The sequence below is a fragment of the Takifugu rubripes genome, chromosome 4 (assembly GCF_901000725.2).
Source record: "Takifugu rubripes chromosome 4, fTakRub1.2, whole genome shotgun sequence".
Lineage (NCBI taxonomy): Eukaryota > Metazoa > Chordata > Actinopteri > Tetraodontiformes > Tetraodontidae > Takifugu > Takifugu rubripes.
In genome coordinates this window covers 7,328,753-7,345,664 of record NC_042288.1, presented here as the reverse complement: position 1 = coordinate 7,345,664, position 16,912 = coordinate 7,328,753, and the positions used below count along the sequence as shown (strand labels likewise).

At 46.6% G+C, this 16,912-nt stretch overlaps 2 protein-coding genes and 1 long non-coding RNA gene across 6 annotated transcripts in view; 2 read left to right on the top strand and 1 right to left on the bottom strand.

Moving 5' to 3' along the window:
• The window catches only part of ehbp1 (EH domain binding protein 1), an 88,955-nt gene extending 81,093 nt beyond the window's left edge, over positions 1 to 7,862 (top strand). For all 4 annotated transcript variants that reach the window (XM_029834657.1, XM_029834656.1, XM_011603074.2 and 1 more), the window contains 4 exons: positions 167 to 266; positions 1,191 to 1,264; positions 6,491 to 6,605; positions 6,952 to 7,862. In XM_029834657.1, coding sequence (XP_029690517.1) covers positions 167 to 266; positions 1,191 to 1,264; positions 6,491 to 6,605; positions 6,952 to 7,042 — 380 coding nt within the window. In that variant the 3' untranslated portion in view covers positions 7,043 to 7,862. The remainder of the gene's footprint in view (positions 1 to 166; positions 267 to 1,190; positions 1,265 to 6,490; positions 6,606 to 6,951) is intronic.
• On the bottom strand, positions 6,794 to 9,599 carry LOC115249484 (uncharacterized). Its single transcript, XR_003888160.1, has 3 exons — positions 9,487 to 9,599; positions 9,109 to 9,369; positions 6,794 to 6,985 (listed from the first exon to the last, which is right to left on the bottom strand). It is a non-coding gene; the product is annotated as an uncharacterized lncRNA (long non-coding RNA).
• Positions 9,600 to 11,116: 1,517 nt separating this feature from the next.
• On the top strand, positions 11,117 to 16,173 carry otx1 (orthodenticle homeobox 1). The gene is made up of 4 exons (XM_003963807.3): positions 11,117 to 11,437; positions 13,106 to 13,295; positions 13,443 to 13,594; positions 14,502 to 16,173. Exons 2-4 carry the CDS (start codon positions 13,199 to 13,201, stop codon positions 15,249 to 15,251), a joined length of 999 nt encoding a protein of 332 aa, XP_003963856.1. The 5' UTR covers positions 11,117 to 11,437; positions 13,106 to 13,198; the 3' UTR covers positions 15,252 to 16,173.
• The last annotated feature ends 739 nt before the right edge of the window (positions 16,174 to 16,912 follow it).

Genomic DNA, 16,912 nt, shown 5'->3' with positions numbered 1-16,912 from the left:
TAAAAATGGATCCAACAGACATTCATCTTCATCCGTTTTGTGCGTTTTGGTGCTTAATACCACAAATAATTGTAAGACGTACGACCAATGATGTCTCAGATGTCATTTTGGCCGCACCGAGGGTTTTGAATCATTGTTTTTCTCTGTTTCTGTGTGTATTTTGAAGGCAACAACAAGGAAGAGGAGGAGGCCATGATGCAGGAGTGGTTCGTGCTGGTTAACAAGAAGAACGCACTCATCCGGAGGCAGAACCAGCTCTCCCTGCTGTACGTGTCACATTCTTTCTACACTCCGTGTCTCGTTTTCGTTGATTTTTGCCTTTTTGTGCAGCGCTTCCCCTCCGGAAGCCTGAAAAAAGCCTCTCAGAACACCACTCCATCTGCCCCCCGACTCTGTATTCATTGATTTACACGTGGACAGGCTATGAAATCGATAGCGATGCAGAGATGATCACTCCATCGCCAGTCTCTTCGCCGTGTGGTCAGCTGCAACAGGTGGAGACGCACGGCGTGCACGGGCCGCTTCCTGTCCTCATTTGCGGCTGTTGGCATTTCAAAGCGTGTGAGCGGAGGGGAGATTGGAGTATTCATAATCACATTACGTCGTGGGAAGAAGGCGGCTTTTAAAGTGGCCAATTGACAGGAGGGCTGATTATTAGCCCTCTTTGCCTCCACAAAGAGAGAACAGAGAAGCCCGTGAAGGACAAATTCTATTAGGGCCGAATAAGCTCGTTTTTTTAATATGGCTGAAAGAGGAAAGAATTCAATTTGTACTGCGCACACACACACACACACACACACACACACACACGCATACACACGCAGACCTCACACGTGACCGTAGATGGAAATCGGCGGTTTTTTTCAGTCTCATTTGACCTTTTTACAATTATTTTGATGAATTTCCCATCTTCATTCGTCCCTTCTCCCTCACACACGTCCCTGAGCGGTCCTGTGTGAGCAGCCTGTGTATCAGTTATGTGTACTAGATTAATGTGATGCCAGAGAAGGTCCAGGCGAGTAGCAGAATCGATGTTTATTGCAGGTTTCTTTAAGTACTTAATGATTTAGTCATTAACATATTGATGAACTTTGGTGTCTGTGTGTGTGTGTGCGTGTGTGTGTGTGTGTGTGTGTGTGTGTGTGTGTTTGTGTGTGTGTTTTTTCCTCTCCTTTCTCAACTCGCCGCAGGGAGAAAGAGCACGATCTGGAGAGACGGTTCGAGCTGCTGAACAGAGAGCTGAGAGCCATGCTGGCCATTGAGGGTAGGACACACACACACACACACACACACACACACACACACACACACACACACACACACACACACATCCAGGAGGTCTTCTGTCTGAGTTTTAAACCGTCCATCTCAGCTTTTCTGCATTAACCACATTGACTTCAGTTGATTAAATATGCTGAAGTTAATTTCCTGGTGTTCAGGAGCCTCCGTCAGCTTTGCTAAGTGGTTCATGCGGCTCCAAACTCCCGGATCCTAAAGCAGGATGATTTGAATTCTGTGCCGCCCTCTCTGTGAGGATTTAGATGCAAGGGATTTCGCTCCCCGATACCTGATCAATACCGTCCGTTCCTCTGTCCGGACACTGACTTCCACATGCCCGGTTTGAAATGTCGCTGCAGAGTCTGTTTACAGGGTTGAGGAAAGGCAGGTTTATTATCGGAAGCTTGTTAACGACACCAAAGCGGGAAAAGCAGCCATTGTGTCGCATCAAAGTTGTCGAGGGGCCAGGGAAGTTTAATCCCTTTCGACTGCATCCTCTTTGGCAAAATGAACCTTTTCACAATCAATGCAAATTGATTTTGACATTCGACATTGACCACCGTCACCCCCTCCCCCTCCCCTCCCCCCTCCCACAACCGCCTCTTTCTCCCCACAGCTTTGGGACGGGTATTGTAATTTTGCCGGGCACCTGATAAGATACCTGGTCCATCATAAATCAATTGTAATTAGCAAGAAAGGAGGTTGGCCGTGCAGAGGCGGGTGGCTTTGGGGGGGTGGGAAGAAATGCATAGCCAGGCAGAGGCCCCAGACGATGTCACAGCGTCTGCGTCCACGCTGATTTCTCCTGAAGGCTTTATTTTTAATGAAAATATGTCAGGATGCATGAGTCAGATGGCAGATGTGTGTGTGTGTGTGTGTGTGTGTGTGTGTGTTTGTTACGGCTGTGATTGTGCATTTGAAGTGTGGGGGTGTGTTTGAGTGGGTTTCCTGCGACTTCTCACTGCGTTAATGTCTTCACATATCGGATGTGTGACCCACGTCCGTTGGCTCCACTGTGCGAGGCAGAGAGCAGAGATAGTGCGAGGTGAGGTGGAGAGGTTGTGTGTGCCGTGTCGCCGCACTCCCCTCTGCCTTCATGTGGACTTGTTGGATTTGCAGCTGACTAACTTATCAGCCGGCCTTATTTTCCTCCCTAAGGGAAGCACTTAACATTCACAGGCTCTACCTTTCTGTAGCAGCCACAGATAGTTCTGCTGGGAAGAGTGTGTGCATGTGTGTGTTGGAGAGGGAGAATCTGTCTCTTTGTCTGCATCTACATGTTTGCTTCTCACAGGTGTGTTTGGGCGTGCGTGTGTGTGTGTCTGTGTCTGTGTGTGTGTGTGTGTGCATGTGCGTGTGTGCGTGCGTTGTGCAACCATCTCCCCAGCTCCTATTTGGTGCTTGGGCAGGTCCATTGAGCAATGGTCGGGCGTGCGAGTAATTACTGATTTGGTTGGCCAGTTGATGACAGAGAGAGAGAGAGGGAAAAATCACCTGTGGACACACACACACACACACACCTCTCTCTATGTAGCTACTTCCTGTCAGCTGCATCCTCAGAGGGTTCAGATCAACACTTCCTGCCCCAAATCATTCAAATATTGGAGATGAAATTTTAGCTAGCGGCTACGTTTAGCTGCTTGATCTCTTTTCTGCTAAAACAAATATAGATCTTAGAGAGAAGGAGTCTGGTCCACAGCACAGCGAAGACAAAAGAAGAAGAAAACCCAACTCAGCGATTCGCAGAAACACATTCAGCTGAACCTGATGGTTGCAGGCTGCGAGGCCTGTGTTGTTGTTGTTGTAGTTGTTGTTCGCGGGCACGCTGGGTGATAACCACCGCCTTCTGCCTGCTTGGTGCGAAGCCAGGCGGGGAAATGCCATCTGTATGCCACACTCTCATCTTCCTGCCACAAAATTGATCCACTATGCCCTCTTTATCTGCTTACCGATTCACACCTATGCACGCACACACAAGCTGCGCCTTGGCTCCCTTCAGCTGTGTGTGTGTGTGTGCCTGCGCGCGTGTGTGTTTTTAAAGTGGACGCCCTCTCACCATCTAAAAGGGATTTATGCATAGCCGGGTCCCAGAGTTTTTCCTGTTACGGTTTGATATGATAAGCTTTTTTATATGTTTAAAATCAATATGTAATCCTATGCAGGAGCTTATCCCTCTCCACACCCCCGACACACACACACACACGCACGCACACACATTTGTAAATCTATTTGGGCTTTGTAACACATCGGGGCGGCACGCCACAGACCCTGATTGATTAGGTTCACTATGGAATCCTATCACATGGGCAACTTTTGATGATGTCGCCAAGTCTTTCAGGGTTGCTAGTTGACTGGAACCGCTGATAACAAGTAGCTTCGTTCCAGGAGTTTGTGGGAAATTTGGGGAAATTCATTTGCATCAGTGCGAGCGCTGCGTTTGAGGCTCATTCAGGTCAGAAATAACTGGAAGACGAGTGTAAACAAATGGGAAAATGTGGGAAAAGTACGTCCTGTCGCTTTTGCCACACGTGGAGCCGAGCGTGGTGACCGCGTTTAGAATCTCGAGTCGGTGTTTTCGACCTTTTTGACACCGTTTCCTCCCGACTTCCTGTAATTTCTTTGGCTATTAAATGATTAATCTTGTAGTTATTGGTTCTGCCTGTCGCAGAAACAAACGTTTACGGACAGAACACCTGAAATTTCATCACAACATGCCGTTTAATGTCGGTCCAAATGACTCAGAACAGACACATTATTTAAATTATTTCTAAATGCCGGATTAGGAACAATTTCAACATCCAGATTAACTATGTGGTGTATTTTAAATTATGACGACAATCAGTCAGACTGATTTTTATAGGATTTTTTAATATTTGTGGCGATGTGAACAAACAACAACCTGCGCTCTCTTCAGATTATATTTGTTCGTCCACCACCGTTTTTTTTTTCCCCAGCCTGTCAATTCTCTTCCATTCTGACACTTTTCTGTCTCTCGAGTCCACTTGGATCTTCGCCAAAATCAGCTTTTTGTGGCCTTTTAGAGAAGAACAAGAGGCGCTGAGTGAGAAGAGAAGAAAGGATAAAAACAACAACAAAGAAACAAAGGACGGCTTGTGTCCGTGAAGTCCTAAATGTGGTTCTGTGGGTCCAATCACCTGTTTAGACCGGGCACACCTATGGTCTTACCTCCCTTTGGACCAGTTGCATTGTGGGTTGGGGTTTGTTTTTTTTTGGTTTTTGGGTTTTTTTTGAATGAATGAATGTAGTTGGAGCGGGTGGGGAAAGGGTTCATGGGGATTTGAACCAGTGCATTCTTGTGTGGCTTCTGCAGACTCACATGGTTACCGTTGGCGTGCACAGCGAGGGTTATCTGAATGCAAACTCACCATGTGAGTTTTACACACTCCTCCAAGCCGTGCCTCTTTCATATAAGGGGCGGGGCTTAGAGGTGCGTGTGTGTGTGTGTGTGTGTGTGTGTTAGGGGGGTTAGCTGGCTTCAGGATGTTTTGTTTGTCTCTGGGTGTCTGGTTACCCAGCCTGCCCTGCTCTGGTTGTTGCCTGCACATCTCTCATCGGCTCTCCTTATTGTTTACCTTCCTAATGAGGGGGGCGGGACTCTGCGACATGTGATTGACAGCCATGTCCTCCTCCCCTCCCATTGCCCTGCTCTTGGCTTTTTGGCTGAGATGTTCTCTGAAGGAGAGGGAGGGCGGTATTTTACATACCTCTGTGTTTTTCTGGTCATTCTTTTTCCTCTTTCTCTCCTTTTCCAACATCAGAGAGGATTGTGGGAAATACGGCAGATACGCACGCCTTACCGCGGTCATTTTTCTTGAGAACCTTCTCATGCACGTGACTTTCAACAACTTGTTGAGATTCTGGGAGAGGTAAAAAGGGTCAGATGAGAGTAAATTTACTTCCCCAAAGAGGAGAAAGTAGAGAGCCAAATATTGGGACTGTGTTCATTTCGCTCTGTGGTCAACTTCAAAGGATCGAGCAGGGCCAATGAGGACAGCGGAGACCTTTCAGGACAAACACACTGTGCCCAGCATGACACACACGCACACACACACACACACACACTGCTGCAATTTGTCTGATCGAAGGGTGAATATCTATTTTTAATATAGCCACTTTTATTTTGACATTTTTACAACCTCAATTCTCAGATCAACAGAGGGGTTAAATAGTGATGAGAGGCAAAGTTGCCTTCTCGCCGGCGAAGTTGTGCACGTCTCCCCTGCGTCTAAATCCTCTGGGCCAGACAAAGCCTTTTTTTAAAAAAAAAAAAAAAAAACATGGAGGCAGACTCGCTCTGAGCTGAGGAGTGGGTGGAGTTTTATGTCTCGGAGCTGTTGGAAGTCTGTAAACGTCCAGAAAGATGGTTGACCCGCCGCGTTTTTAAATTTCATAGAAGAAGAACGGCATTTTTGATGAGGTCATCTTTGAAATAGTGTTTAGGGTTTTCTTGGAGTGGGTAGAGAGGGTGGCTATGGAGCCAAGGCAGATATTTGAGCTCCCCTGGGGGGAGTTGGTCTTCCCCTGTGGGCCTTCCCCTCTCCCCTCCTGGGAGGAGCTGAGGGGATTTGGACTGGGAGGGTCCCACCTGGACCCTGTGGGGCCCCTTCCGCAAAGACCCTGAGAGGTGAAAGTCAGGGGGGATCACCTGGTTGTTTTTTAAGTAAATTGTGCAACTTGTAGATTTACAATCATAGTTTTTAATTGACTGAAAACGGCGACAGATTTTTAACACTTTCGTAGATTCGTTTTGGGTCCAAACGATCAAATATGAAGACAAAAACTGGTTTTCAAAGTGAGTTTTTTTCTTGGGTAAACATTCCTCAGTTCCCATAAACCAGCCGATGTTTAAAATTCCGTTCGGGGGCAGCGTTTTCCTGTGGGAATGTCATCCTTCACGTATCTCTGAGTGCATCATCAGGCTGCAGATTAACATGACAAAGTCTTTCTGAGTGTTTGCACAAGTCAACACATCGTCCCTGTTCACACACCCTCATACAGCGACGGCCCTGGCGTGTTTACATGGCGCGTACACACTCGACCACGTCTGGTCCGGCGTCCATCTCTGCGAGGTTCTGTCACGACCCGGCCGAAGCACGCACTTAAAACTGTCCTAATCCAACAGGATCTGAGATGATACGTCAGGAACGCTCTTTTCCTCACAGTTCCACTGAGATTATTCCTCTGGTTGCAGACTGGCAGAAGACCGAGGCCCAGAAGAGGCGAGAGCAGCTGCTGCTGGATGAACTGGTCATACTGGTCAACAAACGGGACGCGCTGGTCAGAGACCTTGATGCTCAAGAGAAAGAGTGAGTAACCCAGAGAAAAGCGCTGAGTTCTGCTCCTCAGGTCCAAGCCGGTGCAGGAGCTGTTGAATCCTCCAGAAACCACAGACGGTGGAAAAATGCATCGCAGGTTATTCTGTCCAACAGGCTGCGTGCACAGCTGCACGGACACAATCCCTCCAGATTAGCAGCACCATCCTCCGACAAGGTGCCAGGCTGGTGAAGCTCAGCCATTACCTCCGTGTGTGTGTGTGTGTGTGTGTGTGCATTTGTGTGGGTGTGTGTGTGCGTCTGTGTGGGTGCATGTCACCTCCGCCTCCTCCCAGCATCGCTCTGACATATCTGACCTTTCGACCTTTGCCCTCCGCAGGGCTGAGGAGGAGGACGAGCACCTGGAGCGGACGCTGGAGCAGAACAAAGGAAAGATGGCCAAAAAAGAGGAGAAGTGTGTGCTTCAGTGATCGTCGTTTCAAATTTTTTTTAAAAAGAGAAAAACTTCTACACAATGTAGCCGATTAAAGAAATGTATGACGATGTTTGACAGTGGCTGGAATTCCCTCGCACCAACTTTTTACCGACTGTTCTACCTGAAATACCCCATTAATTGTCCTCTGCTTTTCCAAGAACAGGTACTGACATGTAATATAAATGTGTGAGCGAAAAGATCAGATCAGGTTTCTGAATGTGGAGACCTGCAGATTTGGAGGTACAGCACAACTTTCTTATTCGTTTGGGCTTTTTTCCAATTCTTTTTTTTTTTCATCCTGAAACAACGGTGCAAGTTTCAGTCATACTTTTAAAAGGAAAAAAGTTATTGGTTTTTTCGAGCCGCGTCATGTTGACCGCGTCTTTTAATTGTTTCACTTTTACCTTGTAAAATATGTTAACGGGGGATTGCATTACTGTTCATAAAGCTTAACTTTCCTATTGCTTTTTTATTGTCTTGGCTTGAAAGCAGTTTACCAAATGTTTTAAATATATATATATATCTGGTATTGTATATTTTTCATCACTACTCTGACCAACAGCTTCTAGAAGAGCTCATTTTTGTCAGGATTCATGCAAAACCAACAAAAAAAACAAAAATCTATATTATTTATTGTTTGTTCTTTTATGCTGCTTGTGAGATCATCTACACCATTTGCTCAGCAATATCCTGGTTTCTATTTATTGTATTCTGAAGAATAGAAAAAGCATCAGGTGTAGAGCTCCACGTCTGTTTATTTATTCCAGCCTCATAACCCACACCTTCAATAAAAGTTTATGATTTCATATTCCTCAGATGGCTCCGAGTGTGTGATTCTTTAAACCCCCTGAGGGAGAAACAAAAAATATCAGAAGTGAAACTAACGGAACATTTATATTGTATTCAAATCATTTTAATGGAACCAAACTTTATTTTTTCTGAACCACAAACCCTTTTAGTTCAATATCACTGCTTTAATTAAATTTGTTTCATCTCAAGTCACATCTGATCAAACTTTACCTGATATTATTTATTTATTTGGTTAGTTTTCACGAGATCGCGCCTCTTGCTTCCTCACGCCGCGTTTACGCATTTTATTATTTGCTGGTTCTGCTCGGCTCCCTCGCGACTGCGCGCGTGTTTAGAAATTAAAATTAGCGTTCAGATTATTTTGCTCAGGTCAAAGCGGCGAGTGTTCCTCAGAGGAAGATTAGAGGAATCACTTTGTTCCGAGCAGATGCGGCTTTTTCTCCCTCTCCTCTCTTTTCTGTGCGCGCACTGCGGAGGCTCAATCATCCGCATCCACGCGGTGATGAAGAGGCAAACACCAGCCGCGTTGAAAATGTCCAAATAATGATTCCGAACCTCAAATTGATCCCAACCTTTGACTGAAATGAAATGTTCTGTGACAAAAACCGGGACGAGCGCTGCGTCCTCGGTGTAACCCTCCGCGCCGTCCCTGCAGGCAGCCCCACATCCCCGATTAAAGCAGGAAAATGGGTTGTGACAGCGGACGTTCTCCCCGGCCCCACTGATACCTCTAAATTAATTTGCTGATTCGTTTCTCCTCGGCGACTGCGCGACCGTACGTGCACTCACGCACTTTTACGTCCCCCCGCGGCACTTTTAGTTTTAGTTTGTATTCCGGAGCCTTGATCGCGTTTGCGCGTAATCAGGAGAATAAAGCGAAATGTGGCGAAATCAGAGGGCTGCGCGCACGTTTGTGTGTGCGTGCGTGTGTGTGGAGATACCTTATAAATAATAATTCTTCTCCCCACCTGTCACGTATATGTTAATATTAACCTTTATTGTTCTGTCCCTATTTTTAAAGCTGTAGATTTCGGTGCGTAAAAGTTGACTTGGACTTCTGAATTTACCTCAAACTTTTCAATTTCTTTCGTCTTAATATTAAATGTGCAGCCAAAGTGTGGGTTTTCAAGTCTGAAATAAGTTACGTGAAATTACTCTAAGATTTTATCTGTGGTTAAAAAGAAATCGTCATATTTTCAACATTTTCCAGAATAAATGCGTGCTAAAACATAATAAACAGTCCGGTCTTACCTCTGCAGCGCGGCCCGGTTGCCTTTAATGTTCCTGCAGCCGCAGAGCCCCCGGAACACACGTTAGAGCCACTTTCCTGGATTTCAGTGAATAAGAGCGCGCCGCGCTGCGTAAAAGTCGGTGGTGCGTCGGCGCTGCTGTGCCGCTGAGGATCCTTCAGCTGAATGGATTATCCGCTGAGCTTTGATGTCTCCTGGCCTCACCTCACAGGTGCTGAGCGCCGCTCGGCCTTCTGTATTATTTCCTTTTCCCTCTGCCGTCCTAAATAATAATAATGACAATAATAAAAATCCCGCACCCGAGGAAGCCCCGGGCTCTGCGTGCCGCGTCGGGGCTCCTACAGAACTGTGTTTTATGCATCATCGTTTTAATAAGCACCGACAACATCCCCGCAGATCCCCGCTTCCAATCCTGCCGGCTGAAGGGACAAAACTTTTCCCCCTCCTCTCCTCGCCGCCTAATCCCAGGCTTTACCAGCTCAGTATTAACAAAATTCAACTGCAATTTGGGATTAGACGGAATACTCTTATTACAAAAGGTTGGTGCAACTTGATAACTTGATACTTGTTCAGGGGGTTTATCTCGAGGTGTTGTATCGAGGAGGGAAAAGAGGGAAAAATGTCGGGAACATGTCGGAATAAACCGACTCTGAGTGTTTGTTGAATGGCCTTTTTGCATAATTTAACGGAGCTGGTTTGTGTTGGAGAGGAGGGGTGATGGTATTTCGGGCCCTCTGTTCTGACTTCAGATGTAGTGGAAATAAAAAGGTTGCTTAAAAACTGTGTGACCTCCAGTCAGCCGCCACGCAACCTACACCCCCCCCCCCCCCCCCCCCCGACCCCCCCTCCCCTCCCAAAAAAGTCATAAAGGCGTCACAATAGGACGCATCTTCACTGAACTCGTCAGTTCCTGCGCGTAAATCACAGTTTCAGTCCCACGATGGTGCGTTCAGGTGCTCCGGCAGCATCACCACGGGGGCCCGACGTCCAGTTTGTCTGTCAGAGGGTTGACACACGCACACGCACAATTTTCTGTCAGGCCTCATTATCTGAACTTTAAATTTTTACAGATCATTAAAGAAAAGCAACCTTCGCCGACTCTCAAGCCAGGAGAATAAAATAAAACGCTTTTTTAATGTTTGTAATTCTTTAAATCGTGAGTTCTTTCTCTGTCCGTTTCTTCTCTGAAATCTTTTCCCTCCGCGGTCAGTTTGAGGTTTACCCCATTAAACTTTTCGTCGACCATCCTCAAATGTAATTCTAAATGGGGATTAAACCTCATTAATATTCATGAGATTGTGTCGAGGGAGAGAGAGAAAAGGGGGCTGCATCACAATAAAATCAAATTAGGTGAATTTATCTTCCTTCCTCTTTTTGTGGTTTCTCTCGTCCACCTTTATTTGTCGCCGACGACACCAAAGACCAAATTAATAAGAAAATGAAAGTATTAATAAAAATTCCCAGAGCTCCGCGGCCTCCGGGAGATGTGATTTACGTGTTTAACTAAGACATTCGTCCAACCAAACAACAAACTGGGTCTTTACTCCTTTGGTTTTAGATAAAAACTGATCTCTTAGTGAGATATTAAACAACTTAACGTCGAAGAAAAATAGAAATCAAAGTGGTTAAAAACCATTTAGGTGGTGAAAAGTCAAGAGTCCATAGATGCATGTAACTCACGCGTCTTTTTTGTTTCAGAAAGCTGAGCGGAAAATGATAAAATACTACAATATTAAACCTCTTTTCTTGCGTTTTTACGCACCGCTCAGCCACGCGTCCTCGCGGAGGCCTGAGAAACATTTCCATCTTTTTTAAAAAACCCTTTTCAAAACCTTCGTCCGGACTCGGGACCGGGTGGCTGCGGCGGAGGGAGGAGGGAACGCGGGGGAGGGCGGCTGTCACAGCGATCCGTGCGCGCCGATAGGCCACGCTCGCCGTCCGTCAGCGCAGAGGCGCGCTCGGATTGGCGGGAGGAGGCGGATCCGTCAGGTGTTCTTCGCTCATAGAGGCGCAGGGCGGAGAGAAGGTGATCAATCTTCATCCGTCCCGATGAAATCACCTCAACACGCAAACGAGACAGAGACAAGTTGCCCCTGAAAGCAAATGTTTGATTTATTTGGGCTGTAAAAACACCCGGAGTCGCACCGAGGACGCCTGCTGACTGCGCACTTCTGCGTGATGCCGCTCGCTTTTGCGCCCCGTCGTCGTTTGCCTGTGAGCGGGTGTGCCGCGCTCTGAGTTCGGTGTCCTGCACACTTCCGACTGCTCCTGCTGGATAATTTTATTGCTGCTCGTCTCTTGTCACCCAACGCGCTCGGGAGAGAAACCAGGTAACGACCCTTCCGTTGTCTTCTGCGGATCCTTCTGTGGAGCACGAATCTTTTAATTTTCGCTTTAAAAATCATCGGTGCGCCCTTGATTTCAATCGACGAGGCCGTGCGTTTGTTTGCGGACGCCCCGGTTAAGCGCGGATGACTTGAACCGGATAAATGAGGCGAACTTCCTTCGGCAGCAGATATTTTTTTTACATTTTTATTCCGACTCACCCCCGTGGTTCCGTCTTTAGTTGGAACAGTTGGCCGGTGAAACGTCTGGAGCACTTAGCAGATAATTGGAGAGGCGTGTTTTGGTTTTTGTTAATTTATTTTGCTGATAAGAGCTCTCCTGAAACGCTCTCTCCCCGGAGGTCTAATCTAAATTCTAATTGGGTTCATTTGCACCGAGATCTCGCCTTTCACTCCGGCCAGGCAGAGCTGGAAACGCCGCTGGAATACACGTTCGCTTAGTTGAGGTGTAGTTTAGTCAGTTTGAGGCCTCGTTGTTAAAGTTATCTCCCCCTTTTAGAGCCACTAATTTAATTCACACGTAAAACCTGGAGGTGTTTTTTGTCTCCACTGTCAGGTCAGAGTTTTGAGCTGCTAAAAATGTAAATAGGTTTGGATTCATGAGTTCTTAAATGTTACCCGCTTTTACTTCAGGGAAAACTACTAAAAGTAATTTTTAAAAAGCAAGAAAAATAGTTCCTCTGGAGAAGAAAATATTCACGGGAACGTTGAGTAAATAGTCAAATTAATGAAATGAAGGAAATTCTGCTGAAACTTTGCTGTTGTTTTTTTTAAAATTTTGAGTTTCAGATTCTTTTATCTCGGCAGAGGTTTGAGCTTCAGATTGGAATCGTGATTAAACCACAAAAGAAAATACAAGGATGGAATCACAGATTTAAAACAAACTGCGATTATTTTATTTTTTTTTAAATAAATCATTGTGAAAGTATCAATAATGCAGATCTGTGTGTGGAGGCCTCACTGCTCGCGCGCACACACAGACACACACACACACGCCAGGAAACGCAAGTTTTATAATGAATAAATTCAATTCAGGAGAAAGTGACAAATGTAAAAAGAAACAACGTGAAAATGAACAACGCGTCTATAGGAATCGCACGAATTATGCTCGCTTTATTATTTTAGGTTTTGACTCAAACCCCCCCAAAGTGTGTCAAACACGCTGCAGGCGGGCTGTAACGCGGCGCAGTTTCAATATGGAATCTATATTATCAATATCCTCTAGGCGTGTTGAGCAATAAACAAACGCAGATCTACAGCAAATATGTCCGGGTAATAAAAACACGAATCTCACAAAAATATATAAAGACCTGATCTTTGCCTTTTGGTTGACATTATGTAGCTGCTCACTGCGCATTAATAATAAATTCCTCTTGACGTAACACTGTGAATCAAAGGATTAACTTTAAAGGCTCATCTTTGCTTCTAAATTCAGACCCTTTTTTAATTTATCTGAATTCAGAACAAGAGATCATTAACTTGTTTCTGCTGTTTGGGGAAAAAAATAAAAAAAAGGAGTTAAAAAAAACTTATTTTAGGGAAAAAAAATTTAACCCTAAAAATTAAACGGCTGTTTAACGCTGGAGTTTTCGTCGTCACCTGGTTTGGAACAAACCGCTAATAAATGTCTCCTCCGTGCGCGCGTGTGTGCAGTTACTTGGACCGGGCCCCTGTCCCGTCAGGCTGCAGCACCGGGGGAGAGCGAACCACTGGCCTGAGCTGGGTGGAGCAGTGACCGCCTGTAGCATGATGTCCTACCTCAAACAGCCCCCCTACGGCGTCAACGGCCTGGGGCTGAGCAGCGCTGCCATGGACCTGCTGCACCCTTCGGTCGGGTACCCAGGTAAGACCCCCCCCCACCACCACCTCCCCAACCCATCCGAGACCACTGCTCATAATATCATTTCCTCTTAATCGGATTACCCAGACTCTGTCTAAATAGTGTGAATATATATATATTTGATATTTATGTGTTTATTTTTATGTGCAGCGACTCCCAGGAAGCAGAGACGTGAACGCACCACTTTTACGCGCTCCCAGCTCGACGTCCTGGAGGCTCTGTTCGCCAAAACCAGGTACCCGGACATCTTCATGCGGGAGGAGGTGGCTCTGAAGATCAACCTGCCGGAGTCCAGAGTCCAGGTGAAAATAATCCAGAGTTTTCCTGTCGCGTCTGAAGACTGTAACGATAGAAACAGCAGATTTTGAGTCGATTTGAAATAATTGTTTGAAATAAAAGCGAGATTAATTTTGAGTGTCTTTCGAAAAGTTGTTTTCCCTGTAAAGGCACACATTTGCTTGAAAATTGAAGTCTTTAAATCGTAGAATGATCGAAGTTGAGACGGTGACGTCATTTCTTATTCGGATTATATTCTAGGTGTAATTCGAGAGGATGATTATATTTGTACAAATGGGTTTTATTGATTAAAGAAGACGGTAGCGTGGTTAGTTTATTTTAGTGAGACTGTGATTGGAATTTTAAAACGTTCGCTGCTTGTTAAATTAACTGGGTTGTTCTGATTAAACCAGTTAAGCAGAGCTGAATTGTCTGCGATGCGTTCACGTGTTGGGGGAGGGGGAATACTAACATTGGAAAAAAATAAATTTCAGCAAAGTTTGCTCAAGTTATTAGAGGAGTCCGGAGGCTGTATCCAGATCTTAAACACTGGATGTTCACTGAGCAGCTACCGCGAACAAACGCAGCTCTTGAGGGGCATCCGGAAAAACCGAGGCAGCCTCACACACACCTTTCGAGTTATTCTCAGAATGTGTGTGAAACAAAATGCTCTACATGATCCGACCCTCTCGATGTTCTAGAGTTACTCTACTGTGCACCGAAACCCAATAGCCTGTTATCTTAGAACCGTCTACCAGCTATGAAATTAGACCCCTGGCTGGTCCAAGCCAAGGGGCCGGGCTGGAAATAAACCTTGATGGCTAATAACCCCCAATTTTCCCTCCATAATGTACTCTTACTGAGGTCTGTGAGAACTGCTGAGGTTGCCAGTGTGTACGGTTGCTAACGCCCGCTCTGTGTTCTGGGTTGTAGGTGTGGTTCAAGAACCGCAGAGCCAAGTGCCGCCAGCAGCAGCAGAGCGGCAGCAGCGCCAAAGCCAGGCCGCCCAAGAAGAAGTCTTCTCCGGCTCGGGAGAGCACCGGCTCGGAGAGCAGCGGCCAGTTCACCCCTCCCGCCGTCTCCAGCACCGGTTCATCCTCATCCTCATCCTCCTCCACCAACCACGCCGGCCCGGTGGCGCTCAGCAGCACCTCTACCTCCATCAGCACCGTCTCCTCCATATGGAGCCCCGCCATCTCCCCTGGAAATGCTCCTGCGCCGGCCGTGGCCCCGCTCCCTGAGCCCGGACCCCCTTCCAATGCCTCCTGCATGCAGCGCTCCATGTCGGGCTCTGCCGCCGCTGCCACCTCCTACCCCATGTCCTACAACCAGACGCCAGGCTACGGCCAGGGCTACCCCGCCCCCTCCAGCTCCTACTTCAGCGGCGTGGACTGCAGCTCCTACCTGGCCCCCATGCACTCCCACCACCACCCTCACCAGCTGAGCCCCATGACGGCTTCGTCCATGTCGGGCCACCCGCACCACCACATCAGCCAGTCCTCAGGCCACCACCATCACCACCATCACCACCAGGCGTACGGCGGCTCCGGCCTGGCCTTCAACTCGTCCGACTGCCTGGATTACAAAGAGCAGACGGCGGCGTCGTCGTGGAAGCTCAACTTTAACGCCACAGACTGCTTGGACTACAAAGACCAGGCCTCCTGGAGGTTTCAAGTCTTGTGATCGGGCTTCTCCTCCCGCTCCGCGTCGCCTCCTTTTTTGCTTTTCCAGATCAGCATATTCATTTTTAAAGACAAACGATTTGCGAACCAAAAGACGAAAGATATCAGCGGGAACGCTCGGTAATCTGCCCCCCCCCCCCACCTCCCCATTACTCAACGTCTTTTTAATAATGAAATAAGACATCAAAGAAATGGCCCCTCACCTGCAAAGACAAAACGTCAGGAGCGTTTGAGCAGGTTTTCAAGACGCGGCTCCATGGGATGACCTTAAAATCGCCAACCTTGCCGTTTCCACCCCACTCTGACCAGCAGCTCTCTGGATGGGAGGAATATTTTCTGCCTGCAGCGCCCCCTCTTTTATCCCCAAGCCAATCAAACCATGTACAGTTTTTATTTCCCTAAATTTGTTATTTTAGGACGACAGAGATTTTTAGTCAGCGACAACCCGGAGCTGAAATCTGTAAATATGTATTTGGGTCAGTTACAGTGACCATACTTAGTTGTTCCCCTCCCCCCCCCCCCAAAAAAAAAATTTAAATTGTTTATCACTGCTTTGGGAGAGAAAAAAATGGAAAAAAAATGTATGTAAATCTTTTTTTTTTATAAAATTCCAAAGAGATGAAATTGGCCATAAAGTTGAGCTTTTCTAAACGCTGTTTTATGAAGCCGAAGCTGCAGAAGCGGACTGGCTGTGTTCTGCAGATCTCACTGGTTCCAGTGGTTCCTCCATGGGCATTGTTGTGATATTGGACATGTTTGAACTGCAGCACTTGGCTTGATTGGAGTCAATCCCCCCCCCCCCCCCCCCCCCCTTTTTTTTGTTTTTGTTTTTGAGAAAAAAAAACTGAAAGTGAGATGTTGAATGTATCTTCAAGACAACCACCCTTCCACATGTTCACCCAATAAAGATCCGTTAAGTCGTATTTATTTTCAGTTTCTTTTTGTCTCCCTTTGAAGCAATTTTTCCCCTTCAGATTCATTCACACCATCAATTCCTGTCATCTGAATTAGTCGCACTTTTATCCAGACGGTTTTTTTTTTTGTTGTTGTTCTATAATTAAAACGGGGCAGATGCAAATGAGCCCGTAATTAAAACGAGGCGCGGACGCGCGCGGCCCCGTGTTTCCATTTTTGGAGCGAATCTCGTGTTAATCCTCCGTTTTCAAGCCGAAACACTCACATCTTCCCGCTTCGGGGAGCGAAAGTGTCTGTTTTTAAACCCGGTGACGTTTGATGGAGGCGTCATTGAACGCAGCGCTGTGATGGCGTGATAATTACTCCCAACTTTCCTTGGAATAACCTGCAGGAATTCCGCTGCCTCTGATGCGGTAATTGCGTAGGTGGGGCCGGGTTAAAGGTCAGACGCAAGCGCGGGCGCGTGTGTGCGTGCTCTGCTGCTCTGAACGGATAGAAGGGGGGGGGGGGCGATAACAACGGCGGCATTTTACATATTTAAGCAAGTGAAAGTGATTGAAATAATGGAATAAGAATTGCAGCGGATGAAATGATGGTTAGTGGCAACACACAGCTTAAACGTGTCGGGATTCATTTTCCTGAGGCCTCGTTTTGGCCTCCTCCCATTATTTATCTGATCCACTCCCACTTGACAAATTAGTGGTCATTTATGTGAAACATTTCCAGACAAATTTCAAAGATTCGTTA